Source organism: Ooceraea biroi, chromosome 9 (assembly GCF_003672135.1).
Source record: "Ooceraea biroi isolate clonal line C1 chromosome 9, Obir_v5.4, whole genome shotgun sequence".
NCBI lineage: Eukaryota > Metazoa > Arthropoda > Insecta > Hymenoptera > Formicidae > Ooceraea > Ooceraea biroi.
The window spans coordinates 14,247,050-14,267,760 of NC_039514.1; the positions used below are offsets into that span (position 1 = coordinate 14,247,050).

At 32.4% G+C, this 20,711-nt stretch overlaps 1 protein-coding gene across 1 annotated transcript; it reads right to left on the minus strand.

Moving 5' to 3' along the window:
• Positions 1-28: 28 nt before the first annotated feature.
• On the minus strand, positions 29-20,280 carry LOC105276301. Its single transcript, XM_020030691.2, has 11 exons — positions 11,010-20,280; positions 10,710-10,849; positions 8,693-8,875; positions 8,303-8,510; positions 7,543-7,670; positions 7,262-7,395; positions 6,745-7,010; positions 6,474-6,621; positions 1,603-6,398; positions 768-1,359; positions 29-682 (listed from the first exon to the last, which is right to left on the minus strand). Exons 1-11 carry the CDS (start codon positions 11,189-11,191, stop codon positions 140-142), a joined length of 7,320 nt encoding a protein of 2,439 aa, XP_019886250.2. The 5' UTR covers positions 11,192-20,280; the 3' UTR covers positions 29-139.
• Positions 20,281-20,711: the final 431 nt, after the last annotated feature.

Here is a 20,711-nt window from a genome sequence, read left to right on the forward strand (position 1 = left end):
TATTATATTAAAAAGGTAGATAAAAAAATGCTCGTATATTATATATAATTATGAAGATGAATAATATAGATACATTAAATGCAAACATTAATATCTTATGCTATTATTAGTATACATTAATTTATGCTGTTCAAGATTTCTATATAAAGATCTGTGAAAGTTCTGAGAAAAACGCAAATAATTTCTCTATAAATCCAATATTTAAATAATTGCTATTAGTTTCGGAAGTTGCATTCTTCGAATGTTTGTCTCCGTCCAAGGCAAAAGTTTCCTTACTTTTTTCTTCAAAATTATCAGCGGATTGTTCCAAGGATTGTGTAAGATCTTGTGGTTTATTTGATTTAATAATCAGATTTTCTACTATCGGAATTGGTTCTTCCAGAAGAGATAATAATTTTTCGTCGCTTTTTATAATGTTATTTTTAGTAATTTTATCTTTATCTTTATTTTTCATAAAAAAAGAAATCTCGTTATCATGTAAATTATTTTTTTTACAAGCTTCTATAAAATCCTCGAGTAGATCGTCATGATTTCTTTTGTCCATCACAGACTTAAAATAATTTGTTCTTTTATTCTTCATTTTCATTATCTTTTCTATGTTTATTTTATTGATGTTATTATCGTTTAAATGATATTCAACACTTTTATCTTCAGAATTCTGAGCTAAAATAGATTTCCTAGGCTGCAAATGAAACCATTATTAATAATGTAAGTAATAATAAAGTAATGAGAAATTGAGAATGAGAAATAAGAAAAATGATATTTACCTCATCTTTTATTTCATTTATATTTTCATCACAGATTTCACTTTCGATTTGTCTTCGCCGTCTTCGCTCGTTTCTTCGTGGAAGTAATAAAAGCATTCCACGTTTATGGAATTGTATTGGATTCTTGTAAAAGTGTGTTTTGTCTTTCATTTCTGAATATTTATCAGATTCTTCACTTCTAGATTCATATTGTTCATCTTTCTTTCTTGACTGATAATTAATTCCAGTATCTTCATCATCTACAGAAATATCTTGCTCACTTTCTGAATAAATTTCTTCATGTGATATATCTGTGGCAGTTTTGTTTAGCAGATTCGAGAGAAACAGCAAAGTTTCGTAATTTTCAAGTTCTTCCAAAATTTCATTATCTGGATATTCACTTATCAAGTCTGTTATTCTTTTTGTTAGAAATCTAGACAATTCCACAGGAACCTCAAAATCTTCCGAGGAATTGTCATTATATGTCGAATCTGACATCTTTCTTAGTAAGATATAGTGGACTGGTTGTTTGTTGAATATTTCTTCAGAGTTTTTTTTAAAATAAATGTGTATGTCACGGTTTGGTCCGTTTTTTGCATCGTCTCTGGTTAATCTATGTATTAAAAAAAATATACATTAAATTATTGGGTTGTAACATATATTTATTCCGTTTTTTAATGTTCTTAATAACAAATATATGTTACAATCCACACTATTAAAAACACTACAAAAACCAAAAAAACTGATATTAAAAGTATAGAGATCTTCATTTGCTGACCAAGTTAGTAAATTGAATGATAGCGTAAACAATTAATTAGTAAACAATTAATAAGTATATAAAGATAAAATATATTACAGAAAATACGGCTGTTGCAAATATTTGTTGTTCGTTGCTTTCTTAATACTTCTTCGAGTTCGTGTAACTCCTTCCTCAAGTTTGCTTGGCTCTAGATCAACATCAGTGACTGTTTCAACATCTTCGACTGCTTCATTATTATTTGACATTTTAATATTTAAATCCTCTTTTACTTCATTTGAATTATAAGATTTATTAATTTCAGTATCTTTATTTTCTACTACATTTTTATTCTTTCTATTCAAGCGATTTGTTTTAGCAGTAGCTTTTCTAGATCTAGTATTTAACATTTCTTCTTTGATAACATCAGAATCTTTAGTTTTCTTAATTTTCTCCATCTTTTCATCTTTTAAATCCTTAGCTGTCTTAATATTCAATATGTCTTCCTTTTTATTATGAACATCAGTTACTTGTTCACTTTTTATATCTTCTTCAGTTTTCATATCTCTCGCTAATCTTAAATTTTCAAATTTTTCATTCTTTGTCATCTTTTCAGCATCTTCAGTATTTTCAGTTGTTTTAAAATTCAATGTATCTTCTTTTCCATCATCGACATTGGCGAATTCTTTATCCCCTGTGTTTCTTTCGGTATCAAAATCTCTGGTCAATTCTGTTTCTGTACCTGTCATAGGCATAGAATCCAAAACATCATGCTTTTCTTCAAGATTTCTGTAAATATTGCTTGATCCAACTTGTATTTTATTGCGTGCAGCTCCATTGATATCTCTTCGATCAATGGAATTCAACCAAACTCGTGCGAGTTCTTTTGGTAAGTCAGATTGTTTTTGCGCGTCTAAGACATACAAGACGTCAGACTTTTCTCGATCACGATAATCCCTGATTGGCAATTTCTTCATGTATTCCTGCAATTTTGAGACTGGATGCTGGTCTTTGTCGGGTTTTCTGAAATAAGCTTGATTGAAGTTTTCTTTCAACATCCATTTTGGAATCTGCATTTGGGACTTGACCTGCGAATGATATCTTGGTGATTTTATGTTGCCTTTGTAAAGCTGCAAGGTTGGCTCACCGCCATGATATGTCGAAGGATCGATCGCGAAGATTCCATGATCAGATCTGGAACTTGATTCTGCTGATTCTTGTTCATCTGCTTGCTCCTCCAACTGTCGAAGAAACTGAGATCTGTTTGGATAACGTACTTTCTTCATAAATGGGTATATTTGATTCAGAAGAGCGTCGTACTGCTTAGAAGTAAGCTCAATAGGAATTACATATCTTCCATCATATTCTTCTTCATCGTTACATTCATCATCATCATCATCATCATCATCATCATCATCATCATCATTATCATCATCATTATCATCATCTTCGTAGCTGATATTATCGTCTATTAGAACGGCAATAAACTCTCCCTGATCAATCAGTTGACGAAAATCGTCACTCTCGTAAAATCTTTCCCACGCTTCTCTCCTTTTCAAATTCCGCGTATGTTCGTTGGCGATCTGTGACAGTTCTTGCTGATACTGCTGCAACAACTTTTCCCGTTTTGCGTACAATCTTTCTTTCCGTTTGTCAATCTGTTTAGCGCGTTTTATCAAATTCTCCTCGGTTCTGGCGAGTCCTCTCAATGGCGCTTTTGGAAGCTTTTGCATCATGCTGTTCATTCTTCTCGCGTCGACACCCTTTTTTGACTTCAACTTTCTTTCCTCAGTTTCGGATTTATTTTTTGGGGTGTCTCCTACATCTCGTTGCAACTTTTGGCTTATTTCCGTTTCATTCGATTTCGAGTTGTCAATCGATTTATCTATTGCTCGTTTTGATAAACTCGTTTCTGTCGTTGTCTCTTTAACAATTCCTTCCGTTATTCCTTCAAGGAAATTGGTTGTCTTCAAACTAGATGTATAGTTATCCTCGTGCCGTTCCTTTTCTTCCTGATTTGTGGTGATCGTCGAGTGTGTGGAATTCTCTGTTTCCTTCTCCTCGACGATAGCTGCCTTCTTCTCTCGAGTCGTCTTCTGCGAAGGTCTCGTGAAAGATGAGGGAACAAAATCCTTCCGACTATCCGAATAAATGCTATAATCAATCTCGGGAAGATCATACGTTTGGTTCTCTGTTTGGACATCTGATTGGGGACGAAAAAACGTCTTTTTTGTGATATCTTCAACAGACTTATCACTGCTCAGAGAAAGTCCTAAAGTTGAATCCGCAAGTAATGGTTTGGTGGTAGATTTTTCTGCATTATCATTTTGCTCAGAAATATTTATTGTTGAACTATCCATTGGTAATGTTGAAGCTGTGCCAATTGTTTGCATGGTATTGTTTGGTTCATAATCCACTCGACTTGACTCGACCATAGTTTCGGTGATTGTAGTACGTTCGTCATATTCAGAATTACTTATGTCTGTGTTTGGAAGTATTTCTCCCGTCATAATTTTCTCGTAATCTTCCTTTGTCATATTTCGGGCATCCCTCACAATTTGTGTATTATCTGTATTAACATCTTCAATCTCTGAGGAAGAATCAGGTACGTGATTATCACGTTTTACACGGCAATAGCAGAACTTTTTCGAATCGGAAGCTCGAATGACTCTGCAATGGCAATCTTTTGCGTTATTTTCGTCTTCTTCAATCATTTCCCGATTAAGATCTATTTTTAGTTTCTCCCAATCGCTTCTTTTAGTTCTCTCATTTTCTCCATTTGAGATAGGATATTCTGCAGGCTTATAAAAATTAATTGGTTTTGTATTTATATCATCCTTACTATCTAACATGTTCACAATCGAATCTTTTTCTTCACTTAACTTGGCTTCATCGTATTTTGCAGTTGAAGCTTGGTAATTGCCATATCTTGCAGCGAAAACTTGAGCTGGTTGATAGAAAGAAACTTTTGATTCTGGATTTGCTTTTAATTCCGCTTCTTCGGGTCTCACATTTGATGTGTGATTGATATAAGCTGGAGTTTCCGCAAATTGATTGATAGTGGTTGAAAAGCGTTTCAGTTCTACGGGCTCATGTTTCGCGTTCTGATCATATTGCATGCTCGTTTCCCTAAAATATTTTTCCTTTCCTTTATCAGGTCGCTTGTACTGTACTTCTAAACTTTCTGCGATACTTCTTTTATTATTATCTCCATCTTTTGTTCTTATATTTGCACCTGTATTCTCCTGTTCTTCAGAAAAATATTGCGCCTCCCACAAATCGCCGTAATCTTTTGAGCCTTCTTTAATTTTTGTATGTGATAACTTCACGTTTTCGAAAAACTCGTTTGGCACATAATCGCGATGATCCTCAACTTGTGGCTCTTCCCAAGTATCACTTTCCGTGTAATCTAGCGCGTGCTGCGTATTCTTCTGTTTCAAACTGTCGACATCATCGTTTTTGTCATCGACGTAATCGTAATCGTTGCCATTTTGTTCCAATGAATCTCCCGTGATAACAAAAACATCGCCCTCGGGAAAATTGTCCATTGGTTTTCGCCGGAAGAAGCCGTAAAAGTTATTTTCACCGCTCTCGGAGGTTCTTGGATTGAATGGTACCAACAATCCTTCCTTTTCATCTTTCTTCTTTATTTTCTTTTCGTTTAGATAATCTTTTACATCATCGGTTCTCGATCGTTTGTTAGAGAAGGTCTCCTTTCTCAAACTTATTTCGGCTAATTTCTTGCCCATATCTCTTCTCGCTCTTTCAAGTTTCTGCATTGAACTTTGATAATTATCATCGATTTTTGAATATTCCCTGTTAGTATTATTTTTCTTTCTTCTTTTAAGATCTCTTCTAAATTCTTGTTGAGCTGAATGATGATTCATTTGAACAGCTGAAGCTTTATTGTCGAGAAATCTTTTTACAGGGTCTTGCCGGCGCAAATTATGACGATTATTTTTGTCCTTGTCATAATTTTTGTTCAGATTATCGGATGTCAATTTCTTTTTATGAAAGATCTTCCGTTTAACCACATTCTTTAAGTCATCTATTTGTGAGCGTTTGCCAAGTATTTTGTTTCTGGAATTTTCCGATATTCTGTTTAGATCTCTTTTAAATCTGTTCTCCTCCATAGAATCCTCCTGGACAAAAATTTGATTGTCATTATTCTTTGTTGATTCATTGTCTTGTAACATATTGAAAAGCATATCAAAGTATTTTTTTATACTCTCAATTACGTTCGTCTTTTTCGAGAAATTCCCTAATGTGTGTAAGTATTTTTTCAATTTTCCATTTAATCCAACTATTACTTTCGCTTCATTTTCTGTTTCATCTTTAAGTGTATTCATAGTTAAATCGTTTGAAGTAACTTCTTCATCAAGCTGAAGCAAAGTGTCAATCTTTGATGTCACTGCATTATCAAGATTCTCCATTTTCAGATCTTCTATGTATTCTGATTCCGTTTGGTCTTTCTTTTCCAGTAATGAGCGTTTATATTTCTTCGGTGTATCATGAACATTTTCAAGCTTGTTATCAGCTGTCTTAAAATTATTATTTTTTAAATTTGATTGTTCTTTTTTTTCCTCGGATGAATTGTCTTGTTTGAGAACGACCGTGATTGATCTTTGGAAATTCGGAGAATCACTCTTATTCTTCCGCAGAAGCCTTTTTTGTAAAACTCTTCTTATTCTTCCGAGTAATCTACTATTCCAAACATCTTGTTGATTTTCGTTTTCCATATTTTTCTGCTTTCTTCTGTCTTGCTTCGTCTTTTGATTTTTTAAAGTAGATTGACTTATATCTTTCTCTTCTTCTTGATTGTCTTGCTGAATGGTATTTTCATGTCGTTTTGATAATTTTTTGGCCACAGTATTCACATCAGTTGTTTCCTCTTCCGTATACATGCAAGCTTTTACCTATAAAATTATCATTTCCGTTATTGTCGTATTATTAAATCTTCAAACAAAGTATTTTATACTTTTTCAATTTACCTTTGCATCAGGTATAACCCAAAAACCTATGTCGCCAGAAGAGAGCTTTATTTCTAGGTTGTCAGAATCAATAATAATCTCTGGCTGTAAATCAGGTACCTTTTTATTGTCTATTAAATTAAATGGCTTGTTATTCAATAAGATTTTCCTGAAAAATAATGTATTTCTCAATGAAGATAAATTTATCACTATACATTTACAATGAGTAAAAACTTTGTTCACCTGATATTTGTAGAATCATTTTAGTAAGAAAGTGCATGAAATTACTTACTCTGAAAACATTTTATCACCCGTTTCGAAATCGGGCGATAGAATGTACTTGTGAAGAGTTTTGATCTTGAGTCCGTTTAGATTAGCAATCACTGTTTCTGGCGTCAAATTCACTCCAAAAATCGTTATAGCTCCTTTATCATAGAGTGCGGTAGGTTTTGTGCATTGGCTGTAAAAATGTATATTGCTGTTGTCAGAGTGTTGAATTCTCATCTCCAAAACTTCGCGTCCCACTAAAGCCTTGTGCAACAAGGATACCCAGTAATCCTGATGAAGAAAACAATATACGTATATTGTTACTAATATTGTGGCTTATAATCTCTTATTTTTTTATATGTGTAATATTTATTTTACTTTTAAAATAGAAACTTCATGTACACACATTCTCTTATATTTTTGAAATAGATAAATATTGCGACAGTTTTTCGCAATAAATCGAATAATGAAACTCGTAATTAAAACTTATTTACATTTGAATGTAAATTATTTATTTAAATTAATAATGCTGAGCGACTTACGGGACTCGCTTTATTCAAATCTTGTAGTTGTCTCATCACAACTTGTATGCCTAGCTTCGCAGCATTTCCGAGTCTTCTCGTCCAAATTAGCGCTCCTAGATATTGGTGTTTGTATTTTTCTGGTTTCGATTCCGCTAATATAAAAATATATGCAGTCATAAAGCCTTTCTTCATAAGTAATTATATAAATATAGAAATTTAACAATACAAGTATGCACAGCAGCATATAAATTTCGCTGTGCGCAAATGATATTAATATATTTGAAATCTGTTGATGTTACCAATCCATAGTGGCTTATTTCCTGCAGTGCGACCAATAATTTTATATATCTCGTCCATTTCGGCTGCCAGATTGTCATACTGTACGGATATATTACCATTGTTTACCAAAGCAATGCTAGTAAAATTGCTGAAAGTATTGTCGAAAAGTTTTGATTAGCAAATAACTGTTAAGGATATATATCCGTTCTTTATTTTTCGATTATTTAAATACACCGTCCGGGCCAAAAGTTTCGCTCCCATTCGCGTTCGTATAATGTAACCGCTATAATATATTCCGTTCGAACGCTTCCGTCATCGCTCGGCCATTGCCGTACCGTTTCGGCCGCGTTCGTTTCTTTCCGTGCTTCGTTAAAGTCAGTTTTTGTAAGCGTGGATAAGTCTATTATTAGTTGGTTTGTTCGCCAAAGTGTGAATAAACAAGTTTTTATAATTAAAAGGAGCATTTTTCTTGCCCGCGCCGCTTCCGAAAGAAAAATACCGGAGAGTACCGCGCGGAGGACACACGCAGCGTCGCCATTTTCACGTTGGTGTACGCAACAATAACGAATAATTTATATTAAGTTTATCAAGAAATTCTTTAATTTTTCCTGTTATTTTATTAGTTTTATAATAGTTTTATAACCTACAAGAACTGTATAGAAACAGACATAGTTTTGATTAACGAGATGTAATGTATTGAAGATGTTAAATTTTTATATATACGTGTATAGTCAATTATTATTACTACAATCTACTACATTAAAAATATAAAATACTTACGGATGCCATGTTATTGCAGAAAGTGCATCATTCGCTGAATTGAAATAATCCTGAAGATACCTTTGTTGTTCTGTTGTTTTGTACGTCACGATATCTGGACCTATGATTAAAGCGTTGGAATATTTTGGGTAAGTCTCGAGCAGATCACGTAAATTTGTGACGTATCTTCCCAGATCTCCACCAGAAAATTCGCATCTCGTTTGGCACTCTACGGTAAAATATATCAGAACAATCAAAAAAGAGTGTAGAAATTTAAATATTTCAGGAACGTTTCGGAACAATTTAAAATTAAATAAATTAAAAATCAGATGTATTAAAGTTGGTTTTAAGCTATTTTTGATAACTTTTTCTAATTATAATATTTCCTTAAAAATATTCATAGTTTTCTACCGTAACCCAATTGCCAGTTAATGTTGTAATCCATTTGATTGCTGAAAGAGAGAAACTTTGTCAGGTTTGTAGGATGCCAGGAATGTGTTTTCGATTCATCTTCGATAAAGCGAGGTGCAATGCATGTGATTACGTCTAATCCGGCGTTCTTTGCCCACTGATATAACAACGCCCAATGCCTTTCTGTAAATATAAGTTCAGGCATGTAAAATTGAAATTGGTTAAACACACAGGATCATTTTTATTTTATTATTATTTTTATTATATTATTATTTTTACAATTATACAAATAAATATATAACTTAATATTTCCAATTATATCTGCGAAGAATTATTTATCCGAATATAGGTTCAATATAGCTCGATATATTTGTATTATGAATAAACAGACTCCTTCGAAATCTCGTATATATTATCTTTTTAATCTGACTAAATATTAGCTGATTCGCTGCTGTGAATGCAACAATTTGAACATTACATTGATGAATTTTGGCGCTTTCGCAATTCGCGACTATGCTATTATCTCAGAGCTTGTCGACGTTGCATTATGACACTCGCCGGGCGCTTTTGCCATCAAGGCTAATGGACGTGCATATAACTGGCAACCGCAACAAAATGAATTAATGACATTAGCATTACATCATCGTGCCATTGACGTCGCCGTTCCTATCCTTTCAACGCGTTTATGGCGGCTAGGCCAGGTCACATAGCCGGAAAATTAGGGAAATTGCAATATTCATTAGAGACGTATTATTAATAATTTAATAGAATTACTAGATCTCTCCTATTTAAGGAATTTCTGTAATGCAATTTTTAGCTCGATAAAGAGTTCGTCGATTTCAAATCAATAATAGATTTTTGTCATCTATTTTTAATATTCCCCTTCTTTCAATATTTTTATGTACATATAGGTATACAGGGTGAGGCACCTAAAACAGGCCACCTGAATATCTCGGCTGTTATTGGTGATAGAAAAAAGTGTGTCAGACCAAACTTGCATGGTTTCGAGGAACACATAATTTGTTCTAAATAATTTTTTATTAGGTGGACGCGTAGAGGTCATATGAAGGTCAACTTCGTTTTTTTAAATGGTATATGTTTTTTTACGTACCATCTAGTAGAGCGTTTGAAGATGCGCATTGATCTACGGGTCAAAATTATTCAAGGTCACTGAAGGCTAGAATTTCTAAGTGCTAGAACTTTTTCATTTCTGAGTTTACGGTATTTTCAATAACAGAGAACTCTAGGCAATATAAAAAATATAGATATCAACAACTCAGAACTTCTCGGAAAAGAAAAAATTTCTAAGGGCTAGAACTTTTTCATTTCTGAGTTTACAGTATTTTCAATAGTAGAGAACTCTAGGCAATATAAAAAATAATGATAACAACAACTCAGAACTTCGCGGAAAAAGAAAAAATTTCTAAGGGCTAGAACTTTTTCATTTCTGAGTTTACAGTATTTTTAATAGCAGAGAACTCTAGGCAATATAAAGTAAATTATTTTCCCTTGCAGTTGGCCTTCAGTGACCTTGAATGATTTTGACCCGTAAATGAATGTGCGCATCTTCAAACGCTCTACTAGATGGTACGTAAAAAAACATATCATAACATTTAAAAAAACGAAGTTGACCTTCATATGACCTCTACGCGTCCACCTAATAAAAAACTATTTAGAACAAATTATGTGTCCCTCGAAACCATGCAAGTTTGGTCTGACACATTTTTTTCTATCACTAATAACAGCCGAGATATTCAGGTGGCCTGTTTTAGGTGCCTCACCCTGTATACAGTATTATATATCATCGAGCATCATCATAATAAGTTAATAAAAATATTCATTCGTTTCTTTCTATAAATAGGTCTTATAATGATACAACTAAACAAAATGTTTTCACGATATATACTTTGAATTCATGATTTTCACGGTGCTTTGAATATACGTTATACATTTGCTCATAAAAATTCCTGGTCTTTATATATTTAAGATTTATAAGTGATTTAATATAATCCCTTACCAGAAAGCACACTGTTTGAATTGGTAGCAACGTTATTCAAATCCGTTTCTTCAAAGATGTAGGCGTTACTTTGTGGTCCTGCAAAGCGAACGTAGGCAGGCGCCAAGCCTCGCATCATGTTTGTGCTTCTCTCGATTTTGCTGAATATTGAAAGATTATAATAACATTTTTGATAAGATGAAATCTGATAATTATATTGAAATTTGAAATAAAAACTAATTGAAGATTGAAGAATATAAGAAACGATTTTATTTAGCTTTTCACTGATATTCATAAAACATTTTCTTTTTAAATACTTACGTGAAATTATCGTTTTTACGCAACAACACTTCTGGATCCAAAGTAAAACTGAGAAACGCATCGTTAGTCACAGCGATCGGTTTCTTGAAGTTAATGTTCAATATCAGATTCTCCGCGAAACAGTTTTCGACAAAAAAGATGATTTGCAATAACAAAAGGACATATTGCCGTTGATACTCCATTTTTTAGAGATTTCTCTCTTTCTCGTTTGTCTTTATATTCACTTCCTATTACATTTTATTCCATGTAACACATGATTAATAATTACTTTTATTAAATTTTTTAGTCTAAATTTATGTGCGTAAAATATCAAGCACTCCGGGAGATCTTTTTACGTTCACTGAGGTTTTGCATGCCCTGAGATCGATATTCCCGAAATCGTGTCACGATAAAAATTGCTTAACACAAGTTTTGAAATTGGAATTTTGTTACGTAAGCAGAATTAATAATACGTATGCACAGAAAAAATGCGAAATTGCATTCTTACATTTATGTTACTTTTTGTAATGTTTTCCAACGTACGATCTAATTAATGTACTATTATTTAAACTGTGACAAGGTGAGAGTTTTGTCAACGTAATTTTAAATATATAATTATTATATATTATTATTATAATATAACGCAATGTTAAATATATAATTATATAAAAAAGCTATAAATATAAATATTGCAAAATTTCAAAAAAGCATCAGGCTTTAATTTCTCTCACTTATGGGGTTTTGCCAAAAAAGCCTCTGACTATGTTGATAAGAGAATAAAAAATACGTTTGGTTATTTTCACTTTTTATTAATCTTCAACAAATATTTCGGGTTAAGTCATCGCTAGAAAAAAACAAACGCAAATTTTACTCGAGCAGTAAGCGTCTCCTCTACTGGAATACATTTTTCTTCGAGACACCCTGTATATCCTGCGAGAGTGTATACTTGTGTGGGTGAATGTTGGGTGGTCGCTTAATATATACCTAGGTTTTTTTTATATATAATATATATATAATATATATCTAACAACAATATAATATTATCATCATTCGCCTCCACCTTTCCTTTTTTTTACTTTGTTAATGTTACATAATACATTATTATATTCAACAATAAACTCGTTTGTGTCATTCCTTTATCGATTAGTTTAGCCGCTACGCACTGCTACTTTATACAAGGGTTTTATTCCTCCGTCATCGTCTTCTTTTTACTTCGCTTCCTTTGTTCACGCGAACTTTCCGTACTTCCTTCAGTATTCTTTTTTCATTCGCCGCAAAATGGTCCTCCGATTCGAGGATTCCGGAATTTCAATTTTTCATAAAACAAAGAATATATAAGGATCTAGGGCTCGCAATAAGCTATAAGAGGACTATATAATCTGACAGTTATATCCACAAACAAAGTTTATTTCGATTTCAATTAAATTCATGGACTTAAATTAATATTACCTTTTGTAAGATAAGATTCTACATTCGTAGATACATATATCAGTGATGTTTTCGTTTTTAAGAGTATTCTTAGTTCTTTAACTAAAAAAGGTTTTATTCTTATTCAGAATGAGAGATAAAATATTAGCGGCATATTTTGTTATACACTTAGGTTAGAAGAAAGTAATATATTAAATTTAATTGTCAGATTATATATAAAATTGAACAAATCATGAAGAGATATGAATTCAATATTTACAGTTTCTTAATTGAAGACTCAATATTCAGTATTGGAGATTCTAAAAATGTAATACAGAAAAATAAAAACTAAAGAGTTTATTCGCAAATTTCAAGAGTCCAAGCAATCTTCAGATCATTTGCGATCTTCCATGTATTTTCCGAGCAAGCTTCGTGCGATTCTCGTTCATTCTTTTTTCATTCTATTTGGTGCTGCTATTTTATTAAATTCTCCGATTTTATCCTAAATCGTCCTAATTTTTTTAAAGACACCTTTTCGCAGATACCTGCCAACAGAGAAGAAATAAGCTCAAATTAACCTTTGGATTATCAGGCTAAATCAGACATTACATTTAATCAAGTTTAATCTATTACACTTTTGGTTTTCTTTACGCTGCACGCTCTACTTCTTCCAATTGAGTTTTTTACTATGACATATTCTGAAATGCTGATGTTTCGTTTCGTTTTAAATCTGCGAAAAGTTGTCGCAAAGTTCTCAAATTTTTCGTCATTAATCCTAGAACCCTAATTATTTTTAATAATAATAAACATAATATCTCAATTTGTTCCAAATATTAATTTAATGAAAAGATATAGTATGTTAAAATATTCACATATAAAGTAAAATATATAAATAAAATATTATATAATATATGTGTGATTTTAGCGAAATGTGATATTTTTTTATTTTATGAAATGGGACAAACAAGTGAAGTTGGATATTAGGGTTCCGGGACTAATCATCATTTATTTAAGCACACTCGCTCGGTAATAGTAAGTGTAGGCATCAACAGTATTGCTTCTCGGTTTAACGAAATCACGAAGAGTCTGGTCCACAACAATATCGAACGCACGCTATCGTTAAGAACATACATAAACAATTATTAATATTAAACGACAATTATTAATATTAAATAAAATAAAAACTTTTACTTGTGACATCGAAAAAATTATCCCATTAATTTCAATCTTTTGGTTCACCAAACGTTTATTCTTCCATTTAATAAGTACCTTTTTCACGAAAGGAGAACTAATAATAAATTTAATTTCGGAAATTGGAGAAAATTGTACATAAAATTACAATTGTCTTGTAATTTTCTTATATTGCTTTTATATATCTCTTTTCTCCTATTGTGATCAAATTTGCTTATTCAACAAACTCTTTTCAAATTTCTTTGTTACTTACAATCGTGACGAATTGTCTGGTACTCCAAAGGATAATAAAAATAAGATAAGAATAACAAATAATATGTACCAATGTCAGATAATTTTTAATCTAAAATCAAATTTACATAATCTCCTCAAATATTTGAATTTAATCGTCAATATAATAAACTTTAATAATAATCTCATGTATTTAGAGAAGGCGATAACGTTAATTCATATTATGTAAACTTTATTATTAGTTAACATATAGCATTAATAATTCAAAAGATAAATGCAACGCTCTCGACAATACAGAATATCCGCAATCAATGACACTTTCTTTAATTTTGTCGATCAAAAAATCCGTGCATTAAAGAAAATGCGACTGATCTGGGATACATGTATTCTGTATATAATTCTAATGACAGCGAGAATAACGGTAACTCGTTCCCACAAATATCGCACAAGTTCGCTCGGACATGTTGGTATAACGAATCGTTTCTAACTCGAATGGCAGTCGAAAATGCGGAGTCTTTTTAACGTTTTCTCTTTTGCAATTCATTCACCAATCGACAAAGTTCTCTCGTTTTCTCTCTCTCTTTCTCTCTCTCTCTCTCGCTCTCTCTTTCACAGTTTCATGAATATTCCCTTAGCACTCTTTTGTGTATAAAGCTAAAGTCTATCTACTTAACCACATTTGGTTTGTTAACTTCATCCTTAATGATGCATCTCGCTTAACGCCTAACTTCTATGGACATCCTCGAACTGTCGTGCCTCTTCTCGCAAACGTTTTTTGGAAAAAGAAAGACGAATGCAACGATTTTCGTTCGAGTATCCAGGCAGAATTAGTCTTTAAGTTACAAATAAGTCAAGTGGCCACAAAAACGTGGCCAAATGTGACTTAAATCACTTCTAAGTTTGATTTAAGTCATTTGTAAATTGAAATCCATCGATGCCAGGACATTCAAACTTTATTATTATTCGTAACGTTGTCCTTCCAAAATGGTGTATTCAAGGGAAGCGCAATAGTCCGCGGACAGCCTGTACAGAAAGATCATCATCGTCATCACTCCTCGCGATGTAAGTGATCGTAATAATAATCGATTAACGTTAAGTTATCATTATTACTTTATAATGCGTTGTGTCGTTGTCTCTGAATAGCCAAGTCGGTGTTTGCGGGTTTCTCGACGTTCCTCGAAATCACTTAGTTAATCATTGATTTCAACAGTAATCAATTTGTGAGGGACTAATTAATATCTTTCGATAGATGAAAGATTTCGATGAAACAGTCCAATTTAAAACATTTCAAATTTCGGAAAAATTTGAAAATTTCAACAAAACTTAGAGATTGAGGGATTCTCGGATCTAAGAACTCGAGGATCTATATAAATCCTAGGTGACGCGAATATCTAAGAGTTCAACAATCTACACTTCCAAAGATGTGAGAATCTACAGATCCGAGAATCCACGGGAACTCAGTAATTTAATTGAATCGAAATATTGCGAGGACCCATGTGTGTCTAAACATCTACAGTCCTCAGAGTTTACCTAAGGTTTTATCTATGATATCTAAAAGACTTATCTAGGAACTCTTCTTCGTGAACGTGTCGAGGAAGCGAGAAATCCGCTCGCATATTGTAACTTCTCATTTGTCGTATTCGCTCTTGGTGGTGGTTTTACGATAAAACCATCATTGTAAAAACGATAACGAGTTAAAATGTAGATCGAGATGTCCCTAGAGATTTTATGTACATGGAAAAAACATAACGTCTGCCGCCTTGATCCTCAAAATTTTCGGCGCTATTTGGGACCTAACAAGGTTGTTTCTTCTTTTTAAGAATATTACGGTTTTAATACTCTCAACGGTTTTCTTGATTATTAAGTAGTCGAGTGGGATCGATACTTGTTAATAGAAGAAGACGGAGGAATGGAATAGTTTGCAGTTTGCGATTTGGAGAAATTGTGTTACCATCAACATCAATGTATCGAAAATTGTAACTTCTTAAAAAATGGATTTATCGCTTCTCGCGTGACATTAAAATTGAATACCGAGATCTTAAGATTCTTGGACCTTAAAATCCGCATATCACAGTGGCGACAAACCCTCGACGAAGATATGAATTGAGTTTGTTGAGTTTTTCAGTTGCTATTCCATTCCTCCGCCCTATTTATTTCCCTTCGACGGACCAATCACATTTGAGATTTACACGCTCTATCGTCGATCTGTAATCAGCGTCGTGCATTCCTCGAACGATTTAACATCGAAGAAACAATTAATTCGAGGAACGTTCGAGCGATCAACTGTGAGATTCTGTAGTTCATGATCGGTGAAGAGGAGTTAACTTCGTGACTTCAACAACGCTCCTTGATTGCCGAAGTTAAAAGACGATTCGCATTTAGCCTAGAAAGACACGGTGTAAAGAGAAAATGTTTTAATATCACCGCAATGTGAGCAAACAGATACAGAAAGCAACAGTTGTGTTCCATTCTCTTATAGAAAGAGACACATCCGTTCCGTTCCATTGTCTACCCTCATTATGTACGTGTAAGCCTCAAGTAGACACACTTTTATTCACAAACGTTGATGAAACGTTTGCATTAAATGCAAGGGATCGTTAACGGAACCTGTCGGATCATTTAACGCAATCAATTTGTATTTGTGTTCCCTTAGAGCGCGATAATCGCGAAGTGAGACAGAAACTAACTGCGCTTCACGGCTAGATCAGCACGATAGATCGATCGGTATTAGCTAGACGTTCGGTACGCCGAAGTGCGGAATGAGCCTCGCGTTATTTCGTTCGTTCTTCATGTCGAGCGAAAGTCTATGAAACACGAATCATCGAATGGGCTTAATTCGTTTTTCTTTGTTTCTTTTTATTTTTTGACATATATTTATCACGTGCCACGTGCCGCACGAGGTTGGCTTAGGGTGGCTGAAGGGAAAGGAAGCGAAAGTGTTAGACTCTCTAGCGTGTGGAAAGTTATGTACTTTGTGCGAGTACGATATGTTACACAGCACGCACGGGAGACAAACGTAAAGGTGATTTGAGCAAGTCCGAGAGCAAGTCCGAGACACGCAAGCATTGAAAGATCCATGAAGAAAGTCAGTTAAAGACTTGAACAGTCGATAGATTTTGTACTAAGGATCCGGTAGTTGTCCGTGAACAATAAAAGTTTCACACACAGGTTCAATGTAGTAATTCCTGATCTTTTAACTCTTAAATCTGTATTCTTGGTTTGGCATGAACGTTCTTTTTAATCTCTATTCACTTCATCATTTATTTAATAACAAGTAGCAATTTTAATGAAAAATGAGACAATAAATGAAGGGGACGGGGGAGAGCGAGTCAAGATAATAACATGATCGTATGCGTCAGGATCGAGTAAAGTTTTTTTTCATTTTCACTTTCGATCGATACATCAAGCTATCATGCGGAGAATTTCTAGAGCTGCAGAAGTTCTCCGATGACCTTTCTCTTATTAGCGACATGGCAACGAGCATTATTATCCCTAAACAATATAATTTATAATTTAGCTGTGAATTCTTTCTAGTTTAATTAACTTTGTGGCATGAATATCTCATTTATTCAGGTTATTCTCAGTTATTTCCAATAAAACTCTGCTGATAATAATAATAAAAATAGTTATAAAATTATACCCAAGAAAAAATGCAATATATAAACATAACGTGATAATTTTTAATAATTTATATTTCGAAGTTCAGCTTATATTGTTTAGGGTTAATGTTGATTATTAAGAAACAACAACGACACACGACATTAGTCAGCAGTAACATCAGCATCAGCGGCAACATCGAACATTCGATATTCTGCTGCTTCATATGCCACTAAGTTTTGCTTCATGTTTTTTTTTATCACGCTACATAGATTAAGTATAGAATAGAGAAGTAGGGTATAACGCGATGTATATGCGCATTACACATAAGTAATTACATCATAAGTGATGCTACAGAGGAATTATAGAGAGAGCTAAAGATATAGAGAAAATGCACTGGGATGCAATGCACATGTATTGCATCCCATTCCCAGTGGAATTGAGAAAAAGAGCACACGATTTTCCCATCGAACAGCAAGATTTCTACACAAGCGAGTTGTTTCTGCCCTCGAGATTTTGAATAGATGTTAAAGGGAAATTTTATTGAATTGTACAGATGATATTTTTGTAGGATTTGCGGAATTTTGTATGCTGTTTCGATAAAGTAATTACCAGTTCGATAAATTAATTTTTAATTTGTAATTGTTTGTCTCGAGGATAAAAGCAAATTCTTGGTTTGTATTTCGAAGAAAAATTAGCAAATACATCAGTCAGCCTCGCAAAATTTGATAAATGTTAGAAATATAAATTCTTTTTATTAATATTTCAGATCGTAAAATAAATTGCTATTATTTGGCATTAGCTAATGCTCAACAATAAGCAATTTAATTCAAAGTAATCTGCAACGTCAAAATACTATGTGCGACAAGAGTTAATTTTACATAAATTTTCTAGAGTAATTTGTCTGTCATATATATACTCTGAAACAAAATGTAATGTTTAAAATAGCGGAGCAAAATGCATAAAAGAGAATAAAGAGAGAGAAAAGTGGAAAAATTAATATCTTCAAATAAAATGCATACATTTGATACATCCAAATATGTAAGTGCGAATATAATAACTGACTGATACATTTCACTCAGCTTTATCTTCGTGTCCTTCGAACAGCAAGAACAACACTATTACGACGAAGAGCGCATGCATTTCACACATAATATTAACCAATGTGGAAATCAATTACAAGGATTGCTCAATTAATTAAAGTTATACATATATCAATATTTCATTGATTACATAAAATACGAGTTACATTTATACTCATCAGGGATAAATAAATTTTCTCATTGGTCGTATTTAAAGAATTAAAAAGAAAAATTGAAAATTGTGAACGGAGATGTACTAAGTGAAGAAAATTAAATCAATGAAATAATGAGTTTTTAGAGATACAAAAATAGATTCGTTCAATATATTCCCGAGATTAATTCCCACATCTTTAAACACTATATAAAACACATCGAAAGTTTTCTATAGCAGTAGCAGATAATAGAGATTATTATAGGTCGCGATAAGTGAGACGAGAGAGAGCGATTAAGCAAAATACTTTACATTACTGTCAACTGCTGCATTTAAGTGACCATTGCAGTTAAGTAGACCAGGATATCATCTTGATTATGCTGGATTTAACTATTTCTTGCTAAAGGAATTAAATTATTGGGTGTCAATAATTTTAATTACAATCCGCTTACACGGCCGTTAATTAAAATTTGTTCCGGAGAACATTCCTGGTCCTTTAAATGTGTCGCCACGTCTCTTTGTACAAGCGGAAACATTAATCCCAGTATTCTCAGTATTTCTTCAATATCCAAGTATTAAGTATCCAAGATTCTTGAATTGGATTATTAAATATTGAAATGTTTTTAATCTCTTCAGTCTTATGTAATAATATATATAATTTCTGTAAAACTATTTACATAATTTATAAAATTTATTGAACTTATCTTTTGATCTTTTAAATTATGTCTATAATGTTCTATACTTGTAATCTGTTAAAATTTGTGAATAACAAAATTACGTTGATCACGCATCAATAAATGCTAAAAAGAATGACATTGTGAAATGATATTTTATATTAAAACTTATTAATTTGCGTGATAAAATTTGATATGTTGGGAAAAGTTAACGCTCCCGCTTGTACAAGTGTTGATCAATTGTATGGATATACTTGATTTATACGTCTACAGCAGATAAATACAGCGAATATATCGAAAATTATATGAGAGAAGGTATGCATATATCATTGACGAATCGATTTACATAAGTAATTAAGTAATTGACTTTGAGTATAACATCGCTTTGGATATAATCTGAACGATACATCGTGGAGATGTTCGAAAAATACAGCGACGACGCCATTGCATATATCCCTAATTAAAAACTCATAATCACAAGGCTGGAAATCTATGAGAAACTTAAAGACATTCCTTATATTTAAATCTTTAATGCATGAATAAATGTAATGATTCGTAAAAAATTTTTTGGATTTTCGTGAAAGAAGTTTTCGTGTGAAAAAAGAGAACCTTTGTTTGTAAAATATTTGTGTTATAATGTGAAACTGCAGTTTTAAAGGTTTTAAGATAATTTAAATTAGAATTTATAACATAATACGTGAATGTAGTGTTATTAATCCGTTAATTTAATAATGAAATGAAAATCTTTAGATGTTATTGTTTGTAATTATGAGATTTTTAATCAGGGTAATTAAACATGCAAGACGATTTAGAGGAAAGAGATTTCGGCCGAGATCGGATCTTCGAAAATGACCTCGTCATCCATTTGTCTTCTTAGCTTTGATAACAAAATATTTAGATATATATATGCGTATATATATAATTTCTTTGCATGTATATATATATATTTCTTCTTTGATTATATTAATTCATATCCTAAAGCTAAAAGGCTGATAAATATTTAAAACAAATTTTTATAATAAAGAAACATTTTTATATAATTATAATAAAAGAGAGAAAAAGAGAGAGAGAGTAATAAAATTGTAGACCAAGAATAATGATAACAATTAATATCATAAATAAAATATATAATTTAGAAACATATAGAATCAATAACAATAAAATATTTAACAAGACAGTTAAATAAACAAAATTAACAATAACATGGAATAACATTATAAATTATAAATAATTATGGTTTACCTTGTATGCTTTACAATAGACTTCGAGTCATTATACATTTTGTAAATTCTGTGAATAAATAAAATAGAATATTTAAAAGTGTCACGCACAGTCCATTTTCGAATAAAGCGTGCGTCAGAGTTTCTTTCAAGTTACGATAGGCTTCGAT

Coding starts and splice junctions, on each gene's coding strand:
- LOC105276301 (XM_020030691.2), bottom strand. CDS start 11,191: ATGGAGTATCAACGGCAATATGTCCTTTTGTTATTGCAAATCATCTTT. Junction 7,671..8,302: donor TCTGCAATAACATGGCATCC/GTAAGTATTTTA, acceptor CAATACTTTCAG/CAATTTTACTAGCATTGCTT. Junction 7,396..7,542: donor AAATAAGCCACTATGGATTG/GTAACATCAACA, acceptor TTTTTATATTAG/CGGAATCGAAACCAGAAAAA.